The 23,145-nt window shown below is 44.7% G+C and overlaps 1 protein-coding gene across 3 annotated transcripts in view; it reads right to left on the reverse strand.

Annotated features, from left to right (window-relative positions):
• Positions 1 to 23,145, reverse strand: part of adamtsl3 (ADAMTS-like 3) — a 128,003-nt gene that overhangs the window by 39,220 nt on the left and 65,638 nt on the right. For all 3 annotated transcript variants that reach the window (XM_068710686.1, XM_068710685.1, XM_068710687.1), the window contains exons 4-6: positions 17,350 to 17,477; positions 10,094 to 10,139; positions 7,406 to 7,642 (exon numbers count right to left, since the gene is read on the reverse strand). In XM_068710686.1, coding sequence (XP_068566787.1) covers positions 7,406 to 7,642; positions 10,094 to 10,139; positions 17,350 to 17,477 — 411 coding nt within the window. The remainder of the gene's footprint in view (positions 1 to 7,405; positions 7,643 to 10,093; positions 10,140 to 17,349; positions 17,478 to 23,145) is intronic.

The raw sequence follows: 23,145 nt of genomic DNA on the forward strand, positions 1-23,145 counted from the left end.
TCATCTCGGTTATTTCTCACAGGGAGGTTAAAAAGATTTTTTTCCACCACAGCTACCATAAAGTTTGCTACATTTTTGTCTTTATTTGTTGTTTTTATCGTGTTTATCACTGATGGCCCATGACAGAAGATATCACCAACATCTGAAAATGAAGAGGGGATTAGATTCGATTCAGTGCAGCAGACTTTGAGACGATCACGTCCACGACCGACCGACCGACCGACCGACCGACCGACCGACCAAGCGCACCAAACTGCCCCAGGGAGGAGAGCCGAGAAGCTAAGCTAACCCAGCTAGGAACCGAGGCTACTCCACTACCTAGCAGCAGGCACAGTTTGAAGCTCATCTCCTGATCTTTTGAACCTGTTCTCGCTGCTGAATGGGTTTGAAATCCTGGACGTAGCCTTCACTCGCTCAGTCTGGACAACACTGGTGGTTTTGTTTCCCCCAAAAGTGTACAATATTTATTGGGGGCGTGCAGTTATTGACGGTGGGGGCTCAGTGACAGGTCTGACAGTTTGACGGAGTAGCAGCAGGGGGCGGGGCTCGTACGAAGGGTCAATTCAATGGAAACCTCTTGAAGCCGTCAGTGCCCGGCTCACTCCTGTGCCGCTCTCACCTTAGCCTCACCTTTCCCTCAGCACCGACCTGCAGGCTCTGAGTCTGCGCTCCCTGAGGGTGTCAGCAGTTATGATCATTCCCAAGTTACTCGCTGCTTAGTTTGGTGCTTCCTTGTGTCCAGACGTCAAATATCAACATTGTTCATGTTCCACATTTCCATAATAATGAATTTCTCATGAGTTGAGAACTGACTGAACTTATATTTACATTGTCCATGCGACCTCAAACAACAGAGACTGTCACAGTTGACAAAGACGGTCAATGCTGTTTTTTTCAACCCATACCATAATCTTTACGTAACCTTAAAACCAAGAACACTTTTAAGGACTCGTCATCGGTTGGCAACTCTTCTGTCGGCACTGTTGCCGTTGTTTGCAGTGTAGTTGGGAGCCGCAAGCTGAGCCATCGTCACGTTAACAGTTGTGTAGAAAGAATACACTGGGGGTTGCCTCTTGGTTCCTACTGGAGCCCAGAACAGACAAACCCAACAGGCTCTGGAGAGAGCCTCTCTGAGGTTCTACCTTACCTGAAGACAGGGATGGTACCGAAACCCGGTGTTAGAGGGAGCATTGGTAAGCTCTGGCGTTACTGGTGCTCTTTATCGGTTCTTGTTCATTTTTGGTGTAATTTATTATTTCGCTGTGAGAATCTGCTCCATTGAGTGTGGTTACAGGTGAAATAAACCAATCTGTTCTCACTCCCAACTCCAAATACCGCAGCTTGGTCAGTGCCCATCGGAATATGGTACCGACTCATCCAGACACCCTTTAGACACGGTCAGAGCAAGTTAAGTAGTGTAAAGAGCCATTAGTCCTCTCAGGGCGGGTGGGAGTGATGCCCAATGTCTCAAAGAAACACAAGATTTCACCGGACCACGGACCGTGTCCTGTGTGAAACTAAAAGTACTAAGTCATTAGTCAGTTAAATGAATGTCAACCACATTCTTTTCCTATTCGTAACTAAGTGGTTCTGTTAACCTAACTTCATTTGAAGACGGCCCCTGATGCTAGAGCGTCACAGTACCCCTTCACACTTTGTCCAGTCCTCCTCCTAAATGAAAGGAAGCAGACTTTTCCAACACACTGTTGTATATTATGTCAGTTTAATGCTGCTCAGTATATACTATGATTCTCTTGTCGTACCGATTTCTGTGCCACTGAACATTGAGTTCTCTTCTATTCCACCACTGCTACACACACACACACACACACACACACACACACACACACACACACACACACAGCCTGATGTGGATATGCTGCACGAGGCTCGTCATGTGACTCACAAAACAAAGTGACACACACACACACACACACACACTGTTCTCTTCTTGTTTATCTTCTGTTCTCCTCGTATACAGCTGGACTCCATGCTACTGTGTGGTGTATTATTAATCCCTATACATGCAGTAGAGGAGGGATTGGCCTCATTCCGTCAAACTTTCTGCTACAGCACCACAGCAACCCAGCTCCCCATCCGGAGCTTCTGCCTCCATCACCGGCCATGTGACACCGTCTCATCCCCGTCAGGCCCAGAGCCTCTCTGCCCGCCGAGGCAGTCAGCTGCTGCTGCTGCTGCTGCTGCTCGAGCACACATCCATCATCCATCTCCCATTACTGACGACAAGTGCTCGTGTGTGTCTGGCCTGATCGTTGGTGTTTTCAGTTCAGGGATGCTCCAGAAGCAGCCTGAGTCCATCCAGGAAGTGGTGTGTGCTGGATCTCTACTGCTAGAGGGTTAACTCTTGTAGCCTGGAGGAAATGAGCTCCGATGGTGAACTGGTTTTTCCACCTGGGTCCTTGCCAAACAGCAAACAGCTTCCAAATACAGAAGTCCCCAAATACTAAGGTCGTGTTCCCACTAATGTTCATGAAGGTCTTTTCGGCGCCTGCTGGTTCAGAGACACCCCGACAGGATATCAGAGCTGTCTACGTTTTTAAAGAAACGTTTGCTGCATGGCATACAGACAGTCTGAGTCCTTCCATCACAGCTGAGCAATCTTAGACACCACCTCCTTAGTTAGACCTAGTACAGTAACTAGGTCTAACTATTAACTAATAGTAACTAATAGTAACTGTTTTCAGTAACGAGCTGACAGGAAGTGAAGGGAGGAGGATGACATGTTGTGTAAACTCCTCCACCACTGAGACAGATTTTCATACTATTAGTAGTAAAATATTGTGAAATTACTTCACACCATAATTATCAATTGAGATTGATTTGCCCTCATATTAACGTAGAGGCTGCAGCTGCATCACGGTGTGTGATGTGTGATGCCCACCGATGTGTTGTCACACGTGTGTGTGTTAATGTATTTAGTTGTTATGTACAGCCAACATGTTTTTACAGTGAGCACACTTGTTTATTCTAGCAGTAGTTTTATAAATGGCCGACATGCCTTCACTGTGGATGGAATGTACATTCACCCTGTAGCCAGCAGGGGGCAGCGAGGCTAAACCAACAGGAGTGAAGCTGCCCGTCTCATTGACTCGTCCTGTTTGCAGGTTAGGAAGTAATCCGAGCTAAATGAACATATTGTTTTAGTAGCTAAGTAACCAGGAAATGGATTTCTGTAAAGTTATATTAGAGTGTGTGTGTGTGTGTGTGTGTGTGTGTGTGTGTGTGTGTGTGTGTGTGTGTCTGTGTGTGTAAGGAGCTTGATTTTTATCGTAAAGATGGAGCTTTGATGAGCTTGATAAGCTTTGTTCTTGATATCAACATCATGTCCATCAAGAGTTTTAATTTTGGCTCCGGGAACATTTTGGTTGTAATATTTTGCTATTGTGTAGAACTGTGAAAATGTTTAGGCAGGTTAACAAACAAAGCGCTGTGAACAAAAAGATGAAGTTAACCTGTTAGCTCATGCACTGAATGGCCATATACTAACACTAGCAGTAAGCTAGGTTTCATTTTAACTACATTAAGTGTAGCAGTTATTGATATCATTATATTTTGGTTAACTGAGCCAACAGAACTTAGAAGTCAGTAAAGTATGGTTGTGTTGGAGGTCTTTTCCACATGATGTAGTACAACAATACACTGTATAACAGCCATCATTTAGTACATGTGGTAAATACATTTGATGAGAACTACTCTTCCTGTGAGTAGGAACACCTGTGCTGTGTTAAGCTGATGTTTCAGGATGAGGAGGTGAGGTTTACGCCTCCTCCTGCTCTGTGTGTTCAGACATCATTACAGGGTATTATACAGCTTCACGTGTCGGATTGTGAGTGCGTCTGCCTCTCCAGTGAAGGAGCTGCACTGTGAGCTGCTGCTGTTTGATGCAGACAGCTGGATTAGCATAAGCAGTTAACCTGTTAATGCTCTCATCACATTACTCTCCTACTCCCTCTCTTCCTTTGCCTTGACTTCCTCCCATTCTCTGTTGCTACTATCCTTGACTTTTTTCATTTTAATATTTAATGCCGCTGAGTTTACGTCAATATTTTGAAGATGAAATACCTTTTTACCAATTTTAGTACAAATTCCTCAATATCAGAGAATGTTCTTTACTAAGTGGTGATATTGAGCAGCGAGTTGACGCTTTAAGGAAAGACTCTATGTTCAGTGTGACAGCTACGGGAGACATTTTGGGGTTAAGTGTCTTGCTCAAGGACACATTGACATGAGACTAGCAGAGCCGGAGCCGGGGATCGAACCGCCAGGGCTGCCCTGCTCTCCACTTAGCCATGGTCACCCCACTAATTCTATTCTAAATGTTTTTTACCATCAGCTTATTTTCTCATTGCACAGCTCCTGTCTTCCTCTGTTGCTCTGCTTCCAGTGCAGCTTGTTTTAAGTAGAGCTCTTATCCAATCACATTTCACCTCTATGTTGTCTCTAAAAAACATCTGTTCATGTGTCTATGGTGCTGTTTTCATGATATGTTCATATTGTTGAACCGTCTCTTTAGAGGGGCACTGCTTGATTTACTCCTCCAGTGCACAAAATACCCAATGGCAATCTGGGCACCCCCTACCTAGTGCTTCAGTTTTATAATGATGAAGTCTCACACTCAGTAGGCAATGTACTTATTGTATTTCATGGCCAAGACAATTGACTAGGCTATAGCATCCAGGAGTTGCACACACGTCACCGAGGCTAATATCGTTAACAATAAGGCCACTCTCAGAATCCACACAGCCCTACACACACGCACCAATGCACACGTCGCTTCTTTTCATTGGCGCCGTGGTTCCAAGAAGAGGAGAGACAATGTCCTGCTTTAATCCAGCTTCTCATGAACTGCACTGGATCAGATTTGTCCAAAGGGGGTCCCCGAACAGAAGCAAGAGACTCTCTTTGTGGTGTGGCTCTATAGCTGGCGGTGTCATTTACGGCAGGAAATCTTTATTTTCACGCTCACAATCAATATTTGCAAATAAATGTTTTCAATTTGAATAATGCTTACTGCTGCACATAGTAGTGTAGAGTGTTTAAATGCCAGTCAAAACACATTTGATAACCATAACCACCCACACCGACAAATTGCCAAATGATCTTTCTTATGTTCATCTTCAAACAGCACGTCAGACTGACAAGGTGTCCGAAGCTCATCAGTTGTTTTCCACTTCAACAAAGCTGCCGGTATTTAAACTCGAGAACACTCGGTGAGCAGCTTGTAATAGCTTTCATTACCTTTGGGCCACAGAGTATGCGTAATCGTTTGGAGAGAGGATCTGTCTAGCGTGATGCGTGTGCTCCTCCTCCCGTCACGCTGTCTCAAACAGCCTCAGCGCTCCACGGAGAATCCAGCTCTGTTTACCCTGAAACAAAGCTCAACTAAGAATAGAGTCTGAGACCTGATTATGATGCTGCAGGGAGCACGGCTCCCGTGTCCCAGCTCACCCTCTCGGTTCACGATGGTCCCATTACCACATGTGAGACCACGTTATCAATGAGGACATTCTACACCACAGAATCCGAGCCGTGCTTGCGATTTCTATTTCATGCCGTTATCTTAAAATCATGAGTTCATTATTTTGTTAACTCAAGAAAAACAAGCTCTGCACTCAACTCTACTCACTGGACTCGGGCCGTTTGCGTTGCCTCTATGATCGGACCGTTTCAAACAGATATCACTTATAACGTGTGTCATTGATCAGGACTCAGAGGCATGCGTAGAAGGCTTCTTGACAACGGATTTAAGCACATGTCACAGCTCTGCCCCTTCTCTCCTGTCCCTCCATCTCTCACCTCATCAGCTCATCACTCTCACCCGCTCACTCTGCTGCACTCACTATGTAGACCTCAGTCTCACACACACTTTGACAGATCATTGCCACGTCAGCCCGCCCGTGAGGCTGGTCCTGGTCCCGGTTTCCCAGTCTGCCTGCCCTGCCGGATCCCCCCCCCCTCGTCTCTCGTCTCCTCCTAAATGTGAGCACCAGTATTTTAAGCAGACGTTTATGTTTAACTGAGCCCTATAGTGGCTGTATTAATTATGTTTTTTGGGAGCAAAAGAGGAATAAAACAGAACCAGAAGGTCCAGAGGGAGGAGGTTTGGGTTTGGTAGGCTGTTTATTCCCTTTAAATAACCTGCAGTAAACCCTTGTTTCTTAACCATTACCAAACCTTATAGATGCATTGTTATTATTGTAACCATGACAATGAATATCCCACCTAATCAAAGAGTAATTTGAACCATAACCAGACTACAACCAAACCATAACCAGACTATAACCAAACCAGAACCAAACCATAACCAAACCATAACCAGACCATAACCAAACCATAACCAGACCATAACCAGACCATAACCATAACCAAACCATAACCAGACTATAACCAAACCATAACCAGACCATAACCAAACCATAACCAGACCATAACCATAACCAGACCATAACCAGACCATAACCATAACCAAACCATAACTAGACCATAACCAAACCATAACCAGACTAGAACCAGAACCAGAACCAGACCATAACCATAACCATAACCATAACCAGACCATAACCAGATCATAACCATAACCATAACCAAACCATAACCAGACCATAACCAAACCATAACCAGACCATAACCAGACCATAACCATAACCAGACCATAACCATAACCAAACCATAACCAGACCATAACCAAACCATAACCAGACCATAACCAGACCATAACCAGGCCATAACCAAACCATAACCAGACCATAACCAGACCATAACCAGGGTTGTGTTGGTCACATGTGGCATGTAACACTCTTCTTGCCCCCCCCCCCCCCACAATAATAAAGGATACAAACAACAACATGGAGAAATAAACAGACACACTAAATTAAAAGAGCAGCGATCACAGCGGCCGAGAAATTGATCTGTGACTAGAGAGCGATTATTCTCCTAATGGAGATCCTGTATCAGTAATCCAAAGAACCAACAAACTAAGACAGACATTATAGCTTCAGTTGTGATTCATTTCATGTTCCATCTCATCTGTGAAGGAGAAAGTGTGTGATGGCGCTCTCACTGACTGCCCTGCTTTCATATATATATATATATATATATATATATATATATATATATATATATATATATATATATAAATAATAATAAAACCTACAATTCATGGCTGGTTAATTCACTATCAATAAACTCATTAAAAGAATAGAAATAAAACTAAAGGAGCAACAAGGAACACGGACATGTGAACTCCTCACAAGCATGCACTAATAATTAATAAATGTACGTATCAAATATGATTCTCATTCACATAGATGAGACAAATGGTGGATGTATCTAATCATACACTGTCATATAATCATGCACTACGACTTATAATACAAGCCGTTACCTGACACACTCCACTGATGCACATGTCAAAAGCGTCCGCCCGGCATCGAGTTCCATCCAGAACCTTGGGAGCCAGTTCAGCAGTGAGACTCCTCCCCTTAGTCTGGCACCGCAGCGCACAGGGTGCGGCGGGGTCGTACGGTGACGGGAGCCACTCGTAGGTGACGTCCTGGTACTTGATGTCATTGTGGGCCGAACACTGCTGGGCCCGGAAATCACCCGACTCTGCTGGGCAGCCCTGAGGAGAAGAACGACGAGGACGATTCATTTTACTGTCAAATGCTTCAAAATAGGGATTAAATGTGACAGTTGATACACTTACATTGACGAATTCATGATTTTTCCAAAAGTCTTTTATAATTCACTGTTTTTCTAATTACCAATGTGTCTCTCATAGTCCATGTCTCCTACTATAACATTTACATGTTCTGTTTTATCCACCCTTTGACCAACAAGATGTGTTCTAACTATCAAAACAACCTAGAACATCTAGGTTTCAGATCATTTGAAAAATCAATTTTGCACATTTGTTATTGAAGGAAATGCATTGAACATGTTCAATAGCTCTCAAGGACCTCAGGCAGGAGAACATGTTCATGTTCCTATCTTAACTCTTGTGGGTGGCGAGCTCGTAGGAGTGAGCCACTTCAGATTCAGATGTTCCTAGCTTCAGATGACTGTACAGGACGAGCGCAAACATGATGAAGCCCACCGACGCATTCATGTCTTTCAGTAAAGGTGTACGTGTTCAAACGCTTGTCAAAATGTACATGTTGGATCAGTCAATGGCTCATCCATGATTTCACTTCAGCTTTTAATACTCTTCTCTATTTATACATGAAATGCAGGTCGATGAGCGTAAATGGACTGGTCATGAGTTTAGTGTTTCAAGATAATGAATTGGAAGTTCCCTAAATAAGTCATATCAGCAATCTGTTAACAGAGAGAGTGTTCCGCTCACAAATGCAAACGAGATTGAGGAACTCAACAAACCAACGTGTCATCAGTTACAGTGAAGGGTCAGGCTGCAGAGACAGTAGGCGGTTTAAATATTTAGTGATGACTTTAGACACCAGCTTAAAAGTGTAACAACAATCAGATACGCTTTTAAGAAGGCAATGAAACATTTCTTTCTTTGAAGGGAATGAAATAGCTCTGACGTGAGCAAAGAAGTTCTGAGACATTATAATGTAGGATTATATTAAAATGTTTGTGGTTCAGAATGGACAGAGGAGGTAATGGTGCAGAAAGCTCTCAACATCTTAACACCTGATGCCTTCAGGGACTGAACGCTGTCTCGGATCAATACGGGACGCTTGTTCCTCTTGTTCCTCTGGGGGACAACTGGCAGCCAGTGAGTCTCTCTTGTTCCTGACTGAAAGCTGGACACATCTAGCCTGACACAGGAGCTTCACTCAGCCCGTCTGCATCTCCTTCAGACGCCTGCATGGGGCCTACGAACAGCCTTCAGTTCAGACGGCCTCCATGTGTGAATGGGGGAAAGGGGATCGATATGATCCTGGGACCGTCTCCCACTAGATGTGATTGAAGCTCTACAATGAATCCAGAGAAGAAGAGAAGACTCGTCCTCCTCCGATTAAAACACGGTGTAAGAAGGTTGTCTCAACAGGCTGGATGTTCACCAGAGTGGTGCTGGTCTCTCATGGATCCAAGGACAATGTTGACATTACATGATGGACTGTGAAGGACTGCTGGAGGTATTAACATTAAACAGACTTTATTACAGCTAAATACTAATAATCATTGATGTGTCCTTTATTTCTCAACCTGGCACACATTACATTTTTGTGGAACACAAATCCGTTATCCTGTTGAAGTCTATTTTGAAACCAAAGTTAGAAATGACTCAAAGGAGTTGAGATCTTTGGCTACGTTCTTTGCTTTGCACAGTAGAGGCACAGACATGTTGAGCCTAGTCAATGTTCACCACTTGCAGCTCTAAAATACTGTATGTATCTGACATATGAATATCAAAGAACAAGCCTCATTTCACATACTGGAGGTCAGAAGATTTTAGATTATAACGTTGATAAGCATTAACTTAGAGGTTCCAAATCACTGAGAACTGAAGAGATGCCATCAGCTTCACAAGAGAACAATCGTCACTCCATCATTTAAAAAGATCTGAAATACAGTTCAACTGAAGTCAGACGTCGCCGTTCCTTTTTGCAGTCAGAACTAATGTCAACATGTTTTGAATGCATTTGTTTATGATCAACCATAAGACAAACCATACATGCTTCTTTTGCTCTGGCAGCTGGATCAGCATGTCAGTGTCAGTGTTTGAACGACACAGTAACACAGCGGTGTTGTGCTGTTACTGGTGCTGAAGAGAAAGGACCACAGCAGCGTCTGGTGCCGTGTAGCAGCTGCTGTCTGCTGTTAGTCAGTGTAGCGATCGGCCTGCTATAGAGCGCTAATGTTACTGCTTTATGCAAAGATTTGATCGGCAGGACAGAAACATGTTCTCCATCAGCGTAGACCGAGAACAAAGAGCATTACATTGATTAGGTTTGAGGAAACATTTCATCTTGGACTGAGAGGACTACTCTGTTGAAATGAGGGGTCCTTCGTCATCAGCACGGAGCGGGAATCGAACCGTCGTCTCTAATGTTAAAGTCTGTCCATCCGTCCGTCTGCACCCAAACTCCTCCCCACGCACACTCACCATGTTGCTACACGTTCTGTAGCGGATGTTTCTGCCGTCACAGCTTCTGCAAAGGAAGGCAAAACAAAGAAACATTCTCATCACTGTTGCAAATACAGGCGACTCAGTGACACACGGGCTTCAGGAGAAGACGACTTCACGCACTTTAGTGAGGATAACAGAGATTACTTTTATGAATACATGTTGTTTTTAAGCTGTAGCAACTGTTCTTTCTTCAGTAACAGTTCCTCAGGTACAGGGATTTTGTTAACAGCAAGACAAAACTCTTTTATTTTCATTATTAGCTCAGCCTGTTATGAACAGTGAACATAACTCTGGTAACTCTTGACAGAGAGGTGTGTGAAGAAACAGGACATACACACTGCTGTTGAGACTACTCAGGGTGGTGAAAATCCCAATGCACAAGCACACACACACACACACACACACACACACACACACACACACACACACACACACACACACACCTGTAAGGTCACATCACACTCCACCTGCAGCATACATCACCTAACCAGCAGCCATCTCAGCACTTTACTGAGCTCCAGCTGGCAGAGCTCAAAATGTCAAGCAAAGCTGAACCCACACACACACACACACACACACACACACACACACACACACACACACACAGAGCGTCAGAAGGAACCTGAGCCCTGTGTGAAATGTGGCACAGCAGAGCGTTTCTGTCCCCGTGACAGCAGGGACACGCCGTTAACTCCGTTCCACCTTGTTAGCAACAATAACACCGACCTCTCGCCGTGTGCTAACTGCCACTAAAGAGCACATTTCTCCTGCTGCCATGGGATAACATCAGGCTAAACTGCTAGCAGCTCATTTATCTGTGTGTAAAGTGAGCGTGGTCTAATCTGCCATTTTGGGGAGAACCACACAACAGCCTTTCAGTCGCCTCCAAGTTCAGCCAAACACAGAGCTCCATGTTAATGAACCACCTACAACACAACTGCTCAAACTGTGTGTGTGTGTGTGTGTGTGTGTGTGTGTGTGTGTGTGAACGTCTGCAGCTAAACACTGACTTCACACCTGCACACGTGTGTTTGTCAGGACGGAGCACAAACACTGTGTCATGTGTAATGTGTAATGCAAAAAAGAAAACGTGAACAATGTTAGAGAAACGCTAGAAGCACTTTTAGTTTATCTCAGGAAACAACTGCAGCACTACGGTGAAAGTCTTCATCCCTGTCAGATTACAACCGTCATGTTCCAAATGTATTACTTTGTCACTTCGTCAGCTCGAGAGCTGGTGAATGAATCTAGAGCTTCTGAAATAGCCTTTGACTAGAAACATTAGCCTGTTCCTCCACCGGGATGCATAGTGTCCCTCACTGAAGCCTGTTTTCCAGAGTGGAATGAGCCCAGTACTTACCCTTGTAGCCGGTAAGGGAAAGAAAACCCGTTAGGATCGTGGTTCTGACCAGCCGTCAAGTACCAGTGGGCTTCCAGACTCGGGGCAGTAATGAGCCCGTTATGGCTTAGCTCACCACAGAGGCAGAGAACCGTCAACCCTCGAAAGGTTCCTGAGATAAGAGTGAGATTCATGCTTCATCGGAAGTCTTCTCAAACCTCCTTTTTGGGGGATTTGCAAGAGAAAGGACTTTCAGGTTAGAGAGCCTGAGAATCAATGTGTAGAAACTAGAATATACATAATTATTCAGTCACTTCTCAACAAAGACGACAAACTGGATGTGACGGAACATAAGGGAGCAGCCGACCTACGAAATATGAATCACAATGCTAGCTGCTACACTGGAGATGGTGAAAATATATTTTCATATGCATACAGATGTGAAGGACCACAGTCCTACTCACAGAGGAAGAAGATCAAACCGCTTGAGGCTATCGTCTGTTCCATCCTCCCTCAGCCTCCATCAGGCCTAACGTGAGGTGAAGTCACAGCAGGATGTCCTATTGAGTATCTACATTCTGTAGTACTTCATCTTAAATACCTGTGTGTGTGTGTGTGTGTGTGTGTGTGTGTGTGTGTGTGTGTGTGTGTGTGTGTGTGTGTAGGACACACCCCGTCAAAGGAAGGATAATAACTTACTGTTCACCAATGATAGATATTAAAAGCATTCTGAATATGAGAGTTATGCCTTTGATGGAGCAATGACAGAGCTCTCTATCATCGTTCACCAAGAAACGTACAGCTGGCATCATGAAAAGTGATGATAACGACTCGTGTCAAAGCCCAGTGTCAGGAGACGAAGGAGATGAAAGTCATGAACTCAACATCATATCGACAGAAACAACTTCTTCTTTATACATTCAAGACTGGCTGGCTGAACCCAGGTATTGATACACTCTGCTTTTGAAGACTGGAGGGAAGAAGCAGAGAGGCCTCAATCTCGTCAGGAGCACTACAAACAGTGAGGCGCCATTCTGGAGCAAAGTGGGAGGAGTTAACTCAAGGTGAACGTTCACAGTGAGATGTCAGGTCATGAACGTGTTGTTGCTTACATAAAAACAAGACAAGGTCAGAGGTCGCCCCCCCAGCTCCTCCGGTCCACATGTCCAAGTGCCATCAGTGTATGAGCGCTTTAATCACAACTATATAAAAGAAGTTTATTTACCATTTAATGTCGTCACAGTAATGTATATATGTATAATATAATACATTATATATGTATAATATAATGTGTGTATATATATATATATATATATATATATATATATATATATATATATATATATAATTATATATAATATAACAGCATTCACAACCCGGCCCGTTACGGACACATTCTGTGTTATGAATGTGTTATGAATGTGTTATGAATGTGTTATGAATGTTAGATAGCCCTCTAAGTGATGTATGTTATGTAATGAACTTACATAACTGTTACAATAATAAGTCACTGTATATTTTGGTCTTGATCCACGCTCTTCTGGGTTAAAGTCCCGTGTTGTTTGGCCTAACCGTGGACCCGGTCCTCCTCGCTTCACACACTTGGTGGCTCTTCACACTACATCGCCTGACTCTTGGAGCAGCTGCTCGGATCATCTGCCCTTACATTGAAGATGAGAGTCTTACATGTGTCATACAGACACTGAAGGTGCGTTGGTATGAGATGCTGAGTTGACAAAACGTTGGTATTTGACGCCCGGTGAATGAAATGTATGAATGTTGAGGCTGACTGGTGGATCAAATTTGATTTTCAATTACAATATTGACTTCCAACGATTTTGAAAACAACATAATGGAGATAAAACAATAACTGTGTCTGTTCTGTTTATAGTTATAGTTATTTTCCCTCATTGGCTGACAGATTTGTCACGCTTTCTGCACCAAAACACTTCAGAACGCCAATAGACTTAACTTGAACCAGAAAGTCTTTACAGGCTCTATCTCTAGCTGACGAAGGTGCTTATGTAACCTGACATTGCATTTTGAGATCAAATTAAGCAACTCCTAATTAAAGGAGAGCTTATACAGCTTAACTGAACTTAAAAAGTTATGAGTGCAAGATATGAGATTGGCAGCATTTTGATTTCCTCTCAACGGCTCTCAACACGTAGAAGACAAGCGGGCGGCTTACAGCTAATGGTGCTAACAGCTAATGGTGCTAACAGCGCTAACAATAGCTAATGGTGCTAACAGCGCTAACAGTGCAAACAACAGATAATGGTGCTAACAGCGCTAACAATAGCTAATGGTGCTAACAGCGCTAACAGTGCAAACACTAGCTAATGGTGCTAACAGCGCTAACAGTGCAAACAATAGCTAATGGTGCTAACAGCTAATGGTGCTAACAGCGCTAACAATAGCTAATGGTGCTAACAGCGCTAACAGTGCAAACAATAGCTAATGGTGCTAACAGCGCTAACAGTGCAAACAATAGCTAATGGTGCTAACAGCTAATGGTGCTAACAGCGCTAACAATAGCTAATGGTGCTAACAGCGCAAACAATAGCTAATGGTGCTAACAGCGCTAACAGTGCAAATAATAGCTAATGGTGCTAACAGCTAATGGTGCTAACAGCGCTAACAATAGCTAATGGTGCTAACAGCGCTAACAGTGCAAACAATAGCTAATGGTGCTAACAGCGCTAACAGTGCAAACAACAGCTAATGGTGCTAACAGCGCTAACAGTGTTTACCTGAGGGGGACCAGAGGGTGGGCGCTACGCTGGCATCAGCTGTTACCACCGTATGAGAGCAGAGCAAAGCGGTGGCCGTGAGCCAGTGGGACACGCTCAGATGGGCAAACATGCACTAAAAACATACAGCGGCCGGCCCCGCTGTATCAACACAGCAAGCAGAAGCTCTGATAACAACACACAGCGAGGGAGAGCCACTTCATCCTGTGCTCAGGCTGACTATAATGTTAGCATAGCACAGAGCGGTTTACAGCTAACGTTCAGAATGTTAAATACAGTTGACTATTCTTGACTCTATTTGTACTGTGAAAACGAAATACCTACTAAAAGCTACTTAATCAATGATGTTTCTCTATGTTAGTGTCATTAAGGATGTTTCTTTAACTTACAAAAATGAGTTGGTGAAACTTGTAATCAATCTAAACCATAATGACTTATAATAACGTATAAGGATTGACCGTGTGTTTGGTTCTTTTCAGCCTCTGCTTCATAACTTTTCTCCTGCTTTGTTATCCCCCGGCTTTAGTATACAGCCATACTAAATCACAGGAGTACCCCCCCCCCCCAGATTACAATGTGAAGGCCTTAGCTGACTTGTTGTTCAGCAGCTCTACACCCCAGAGGAGGAAACCTTTGCCCCACAGGAAACATTCAATGGAGCAACACTGGCCCAACGATGACAACACACAACCACAAAACCCCCTCCAGACGACCCAAAGGCCCGTTTGCAGGTTGTGTTACCTCCCGTTCATCTTTTGAATGAATTTCAACTCACAACCACAAGGTACGAATTAACAAGCGTCAGCCTGCTGTGTGTATTTCCTGCGTATGCTGTTTGTTTGTGTGCGGTAGAAAAGTTCTCACTCTCAGCAGCAGCATAGTGAGAAAGTGAGACAGCAGTCAGACATAACGGAGACAACCGCGTTGCCAGGAGGCGATAGAATGATGCCACGGGCCACGGCCTGAAATAGATCGCCTGTGATGACTTCCTGAACAAGCAGCACTGTACAGCACAGCCGAGCAGAGACAGGCTGACGGTGACAGTAGACAGTCTGAATGTGGCTTTTAAAAACAGCAGCCATTTGAAAACCCACACACTCAACGCTGTTATCAGTGTGAGAAAGACACAGGACACACCCGACCCAGACACGTCTCCGTCCTGTAGCATCCGCTCCACACCGACCGTCCAGACGGTCTCCAGCTCCTTCTTTCCCTCTCTTCAGTGATGTCACTGTGTTCCCTTAGACTACTTTGATGCCATCATAACTGATGAAAGCCACGGTGGAAACTACATACAACGGTGTATTCAATAATAATAACAATACATTTTGTTTTTATAGCGCTGTGAAAGGTACCCAAAGACACTTTACATGCTAAACAACAGAAAAAAACAGAAGCAATTACAATAAGTAGTACAAGGAAGTTCAAGCTCTGCTGGGCCTTCTTCCTGATGGTGTCGATGTTGGAGGTCCACTTCAGGTCCTGGGAGATTGTGGATCCCAGAAACCTGAAGGTCTCCACAGCAGACACAGTGCTGTTGAGTATGGTGAGGGGGGGCAGTGTTGGGGGGCTCCTCCTGAAGTCCACTGTCATCTCCACAGCTTTGAGCTTGTTCAGCTCCAGGTTGTTCTGACCACACCAGAGGACCAGCTGTTCTCCCGTCTGTACGCAGACTCACACCGTCCCTGATGAGGCCGATGACCGTCGTGTCGTTTGAAAACTTCAGGAGTTTGACAGACGGTGTAGGGGGAGAAGAGCAGTGGGGAGAGACCACATCCCTGGGGGTCCAGTGCTGATAGTCCGGGTACTAGACCACATCCCTGAAAAGTCCAGTGCTGATAGTCCGGGTGCTGGATCTGAGTTTTCCAGCCTCACCTGCATATTGTAGCGGGTTTGACATCCATTCTCATCTGCTTAACTGGGACCGGGTCGCAGAAGCAGCAGAATAAACACGGTGTAATAGACCAGTGAACTTTAAGGACATTATTCACTATAATCTGTGGTTCAGCATCAGCAGTTATGGGTTTTCCCTTCGACTAACACTCCTCCCCACACTAATACACCATTGTACAAATAAGTCAACCTGGGTTGTGATGAAATAGAATCATCCTTTAAAGTGATGTTGGTAAATGTTTTTATTCTCTTTAGCCATCTTCTCATTCATATGTTTGGTTCTCAACTTGGTCAATGAACCCAGGGTTTCTGTGAGTGTGTTCACATGTAAGGGGCCGTGTTTGCAGCATATGACCAATCTGTACGGCCTCAAGCACCTTAAGAAATGTGGCCCGAGGGTTAGGGTTAGGATCCTCAGGGACTTCTACCGGGGCACCGTAGGGATCCTCCTGAAGTGTTGCTTCATCACCTGGTATGGCAGCTGCACCAGCATGGATCGCAAGGCGTTACAGAGGGCCAAGCACATCCCTGGTTGTGGGCTGCCCAGCCTGCAGGAGCTGTACATCCAGCGGTACCTCTGGGAGTCTCTGAGGGTCATTAAGGCCACGACATACCCACCAAACAGCTTGTTCTCCCTGCTCCCCTCGGGAAGGAGGTACAGGACCCCAAAAAGCCACACCAGCAGACTGAGGAACAGTAACTCAAGCGCCCAGTCTTGCTCTCATCCCAACATCAGGTCTTAAGCCAACTCCCTTCACCACCACCAGAGTCTAGACTCCGTCTGATCCCCAAAGCCCACCGGCGGGATGAAAAAGCATGTTTTCTTTAAACCAAAACTACACCGTCTATCAATAAAAAAACGTCATCATGTTTTATTACGGATATGATTGATGGCCAAACCTATATTAATAACAGGTAAGCTTTGATAAATTGTGCCTTTAGCTTTCAGACATCTGTCTATTTGTTTTGTGAACTGATGTATACCAAATTAATTTCTCCCGTTACTTACTGTACTGACTATTAACAACATCTTCATGGTCACCAAGATCTATGCCTGCATCGTCCTCAGACACCGGACATGATAACATGATACTGTAGGAGCGATTGGCAACTCTGACCGTAATAGTTTTAGTCATTCAACGTCTCATAAACACTGCAGCATTAGCAGCAGCTTTGTGCAGCAGCTTTGTGCAGGGATCACATGGTGGATACATTCGCCTGTCTTTTGAGATGTGAATAAGGCTTACCCTCCGTTCAGACAGCGTCTCAGAGAGTAGGAAGCTCCTCCTCCGCAGGTGCGAGAGCACTCGCTCCAGGAGCCCCAGGCATCCCACCCGACGTCCCTGGCTTCATCTGAGCGGGTCATCCTGGAGGCCTACAGAAGGACACAAACCAACACAAAGATCACGCATTTCCATCAGGGTAGATGTTCACATGCTTTCACACCAAGCATGTTCTGAAGAGTGTATATGAACTCTGACATGTATCACAGAAGTTCAAGGCTCTATGGTTGTAGAAAGGTTAGAACAGAAGGATCTGCATGCACTGGTTCAAAGGAGTAATACCGTTTTCCGTCTGTTGTTGTTCACTATAGTGTGCATTTTGATGTGTCCATTCTGCACAATGTGATCATTTGTGTCTGGGTCTCAACTCTCGCAGACACTCCCACTGCTGCGTCTTTCCTCAGCAAAGCAGTGCCAAAAAAATCATAATCAAATCAAAAGATATTTAATAACTACAGAAGCAAAACAGTTACAAAGTGAATCACCCTATGCATAAAATATATCTCATGAGATAGAGATCCATGCTTTCCACCCAACCGTGCAGCAAGCCAGTTATCTGTGACGTGGTCCACACTGATCTGAAGAATGTCCAGAGAATCAGAGCTTCAGAGCGTCTCTGAAGGTTCTATATGACAAGGTCCTCAGCTCATCGATCAGCTCAGGGATTGGCTGAAATCCAATCAGCTGCCCCTGGCCTCTGACAAAAAGCCCCATTGTGTGTAATGGTCTTTAAGGAGGAGTCACCTTAGGTTAGGCTGACTTGCACCGTGGACGTTCGTGACCACCTGGTGGCTGTATCGAGGAAATGACACCATCAAGCCTGAAATGTTTCTACTCAGCTTAGACAAAGCTGTGATCAATGATCAACATTGTGTTGACTATGGATGTATGTTACTTGTAACATGGCTATACCCTGAAGAAGACTGGCATGTCCAAACGTTGGTGAATTATTGGACTCTTCAGAACCTCTCCAACATTCACTCTCATCCTGACAAAGCCCTCAGAAAACGTTTAAAAGTCTTATGGTCGTAGTGTACTGGAGGATCTGCAACAAACACATCAAGTCAAACAGTCTTTCATTTTGAATGTTAACATTGAATGATCCAGAATGTTTGCAGTGTGGAGTGATGTTGGAGCTTTGTGGAGCTATAGTCCAGGTACCGTGTTGTCCCATTGGAAGAGTCCTCCAAGGACACAATGAGTCCAGCAGTGAGCCAGCGCAGCCCACAGGTGTCACTCAGCTGAATAACGGGCTGCTGAACCACCCTTTACCCTCTGTGGCCACTGAACAGCAGCACAACCTCACAGTGATACGCTCGGTCCGTTTTAGGCAAGTAGTCCCACCAAGCCGCCACAGCCTTCATGGTCTCACCCTGACCTTTCTCCTTTCTTATCTGCTGCGTTAAAAGCTCAGATGAAAGAGGGAGAGGCAGAGAGAGAGAGAGAGAGAGAGAGAGAGAGAGAGAGAGAGAGAGACTTTGATGCAGAGAGGGAGAGATGGAAAGAGAGAGGGTTTTCCTGGCTGAGTGTCACAGAAAATAGGAAAATTGGCTTCCCTTGGGTCAGTGATGTCACCGCAGAGCCGACAGAGCCAAAGAAAAAGGAATCTCATGCCGAGTGTGTGTGTGTGTGTGTGTGTGTGTGTGTGTGTGTGTGTGTGTGTGTGTGTGTAGTAAGAGACAAAGTGAAGCTTAATTAAGTATTTATGGAAAATAAGAAGAACCAAAGAAGCAAGCTTTCTAAAGTGCTTTGACATGGTGCCCTTCGACCCGTGCGTCATCGGACCGATAGTCCCAACACGTATTTATTCAACACAGAAAAGTGTTTTTCCTGGAGAAGTGGTAGCACAGGCCCTCTGCCAAAACCTTCCTCGCCATGTCAGTGAAACCCAAAGCACAGGAACTAACTCTAATTCCTCTGACACTGTTATTTATGCCTGGTCAACCAGAATTAACATTTCTGACATGCCTCCACAGGTTCCATTTCAGCCTGCCTCCCAGGCCCGGATCACCGGCCGACCTCGGAGCCGGCTGAGCCAAACGCCTCCAAATGCCCCCGTAGATGGGATCGATGTGTGTGTATTGGACTGTTGTACTGCGGTGGGACCGCTTTCCATTCCCCGCTGCATCCAAAGAGACGGACCGATCCGCTAGAGAGGAATTAGACACGTTAGCACTCCGCTAATAGGATAAAACCACCTTTTGTTGTCAGGCCCAGCCGGCTAACAGCCGTCACAGACCTCCAACAGTGATAACATAGCATGAGGAGAATCTGTCCAGCCAAGGCTTTTATTCTGGCCCGCCTGGCCCATTGTGTTAGCTCTGTTTAGTTCAGTATCAGCAATCTGTGTCCTCTGACAACCAAGATGACCTGGTGTACAGTACATTTCTCAATTAACAGGACTAGGACTCGACACTAAGATGGTCCCTGGGTTCAAGTTCTGTAGGTGCTAGACTGTCTAATAAGACACCAAACCTACATCCTGTATCACAGGGGTTCCTCACCTGCTTACTGCCACTCCCACTGGGGTACAAGGTGAACTGAAGGGAATTATGACTGGATTATGTAACTACAACAAGACCAAACTTTTCAAATGACATCATCTGATAGGTGTTCTGTTGAAGGTCACATATGCAACTTGTGAAAGAGGTGAACATGTGACATCTGCAGATTAAGGAGAGACAACCATGAAGCCATTTAACATGAATATGTTCTACAGATCAGGCTATGACGTATGAACAAGCCTCTGTAAAGACCTTCAGACACAGAGAGGTGCTACTGTGGACGGTATGAATTCCATATGTTATGATCCATAAAGATTAATAATTCCCCTCTTTGTAATCTTTTTGTTATCTTATCATCTTGACTGTACTCCTGGGAGAGGGAGACTCACCTGCAGAAGAGGCACTACGGCACCTTTATAATTCACTTACAACCGACTAAATCCTTGATCAAAGAATGTTGGGTCTTCGGCTGAATCCCAACAGTCACACAGTTCATATGAAGCGCTACAGATTGGAACAGTGAGAGCCGGTTATGGTTATTTAAAGAGTTAAATGATTCAAACAAGTTGTCCTGGATCGATTTGTTGAGGATGTAAGCTTGTACTTGTTTTCCTTCCTCTGACTTGTCAGCCACTGTTGGGTGAATCCATCAGCCATTCATTCATTCAGTCATCCCTTCATTCATTGACTCAATGATTCATTTATTGATTCTTTTATTCCTTTCTTTTCCTCCAAAAATCCCAAATTGCATCACAGATTTTCCTCTTTTTGTCTGAGAACATGAAACATGAACAAGTGTAAATCCTGTTTCAGAGCCAGTAAACAGAGTTGCATCATGTTGTTGGGTAGCGGAAGCTCGACCAGAGTGAAAGCAGCCAGCAGTATTAATCTCACTTAGTGTTCTGAAACGTGTGTCTGATGGGATTAGAAGAACTAACTGCCTCCTTCTGTGTGTGTGTGTGTGTGTGTGAGATACAGTCCGCTGCATGAAGTATGTTTAATGTGCTCGACCGGCGCACTTCACTGGAGGTGACTGCATTCTATGAGTGTTTTGATTCCATTCTCGATCCATATTAAATGAAGTCCTGATCACATATTGGTGGATACCGATCGTCACACTCTGACGGTTTAATGGTAAACCGTGTCGTTGATCCTCGGTTCACAATCGTGCTGAACCGTGAGGGGGGGGGGGGTCAGCGGTCCACTACACTGACTTTCACTTTGTATGTCTGCTGTGAACCACATGGGCTGTGTGGCTGCTCTAACCTGTCAACTAACTCCACAACAAGAGACACACACACACACACACACACACACACACACACACACACACACGTATGGGATTACTTGATGAAAAATCACAAGCATCCCAGTGGAACATCACTTATTTAAATACAGGTACAAGACTGAATGTAGATTTAGTGTTTCTGAGGCATGAGGGGAGGTTCTGCTGGACTGCTCTGACCTGTTTAGTCTCATTCATAAGGCCGGCAGCTTGGACTCTGGACTCATTATAAGCGATTAAGCTCATTCTCTGGCTGATTGCAGTGGAGCGCTCTCACTTGGAGACCTGGCCTCAAAATGCCACGTCCTGATCACCACAGTGCCTGTTAAACACACCCCTCAGCTGTTCATCGAGCTTGGGAGAGCTGTGCACACGGTCCCCAACCAGACGTCACACGACACTCTCAATGACATCATGTGTAGCAACAGCAACCTGTGAAAGATGGAATGGCTCTTGAGACAATGTGCCACCCTGTGTCTTTGAGTACGCCTGATGCACATACTGACTGCTGCCTCTGAGAGCAAAGGTGGGTGTAGTGTGAGGATAGAGCAGCCAAACCTCCTACAGGCCCTCTCCACTGCTGGAGCTGAACAGCTTGTAGCTTAAGGTGCAGCCTTTTGTCTCCGGCTGGGCTTTTGTTTCCGCTGCCCTCCCCTTCCTTCGGGGCTCAGGAGGTGATACAACAGATCCAGATACTCTCGAGGGGAAGACGTGACAAACGTGGTAATTACAGTTTTTCTCAATTGCTAAAACACTAAAACCCATTGGCTGAACAAAGATCTCAGTTGCCTGAACTCATTTAGTTACTTGTGCAGTCTGTTGTCAATACCTTAAACTATTTCACATGGTAAAACACAATTTGCAGATCTCACTTAGACTTTTCAGCAAAACTCTAAACACATTCTCAGTCTCAAAACACATTCTGCACTCTAATGCACATGTCATCCATACTGGTAAACACAAGTGGCAACAATCAAATACAAATAGAGAACACATGTCATTGATTAAACACAATCACTCAAAATTGATTTCACTTGTATCAAATGATGTGACACAACCAATATAAGCTAGTTCAGAGAGCAAACAGGTGGTTGAAGGTGGGAAGGAGAACAGTCTGAGAATGGATAGAAGAAATAATGTGAGAGGACAAGGACAAGTGCGTATGCGAGGTGGGCTACGAGGAGGAAGAGGAGGAGGGCAAGAAAGAGGAAGAGGAGGACGAAGAGGAAGAGGAAGACAAAGAGTGGAAATATCTGATGAAATTCGAGCAACAGTCATAGACCATGTTATAGTCCACGGACTGACAATGAGGGAAGCAGGACTTAGAGTGCACCCCAATTTGAGCCGATTTTCTGTGTCCACCATAGTAAGGACATTCACAGAAGAGAACAGGTACAGTAAACTACTGTATTTTTGTAATTGCAAATTTACTGTACTACACTATATGCAGCTGTTTCAATAGTCATTTGTAAAGTTCATCACTGTATGTATTGTACTGCATGAATATTTTTTGTAACTGCAAATCTACTTTTTGTAGAACTGCAAGGCTGCCACATGCAGGTGGAAGGAGAGCTATATTCACTCAGGAGCAAGAGGCCGTTATAGTGGGCATGGTCCTTCAAGATAATTTAATACGACTCAGAGAAACACAGGAACGAGTGATACAAGACAACACACGCTTCCAGGGAATGGACAGTGTGAGCATTTCCACAATTGACCGTGTCCTCCATCGTAACAGGATGCGAATGAAACAAGTGTACAGAGTACCTTTTGAGCGCAACTCACCAAGGGTGAAAGAACTGCGAGCTCAGTATGTGCAAGTAAGAGTACAATCAGACACATTTACTGTAATCCAGATTGTCTACAGTACTGCCACATACTATGTGAATGACATTACTCTTCAGTACATACAATGTATGTGAATCAGAAGTGCATACAGTAGGCCTAATTGAACTCTACAATATAGCACTG

The sequence above is a fragment of the Cebidichthys violaceus genome, unplaced genomic scaffold, assembly GCF_023349555.1.
Source record: "Cebidichthys violaceus isolate CVI_PGR_0920_01 unplaced genomic scaffold, fCebVio1.0.p SCAF_16, whole genome shotgun sequence".
Taxonomy (NCBI): Eukaryota; Metazoa; Chordata; class Actinopteri; order Perciformes; family Stichaeidae; genus Cebidichthys; species Cebidichthys violaceus.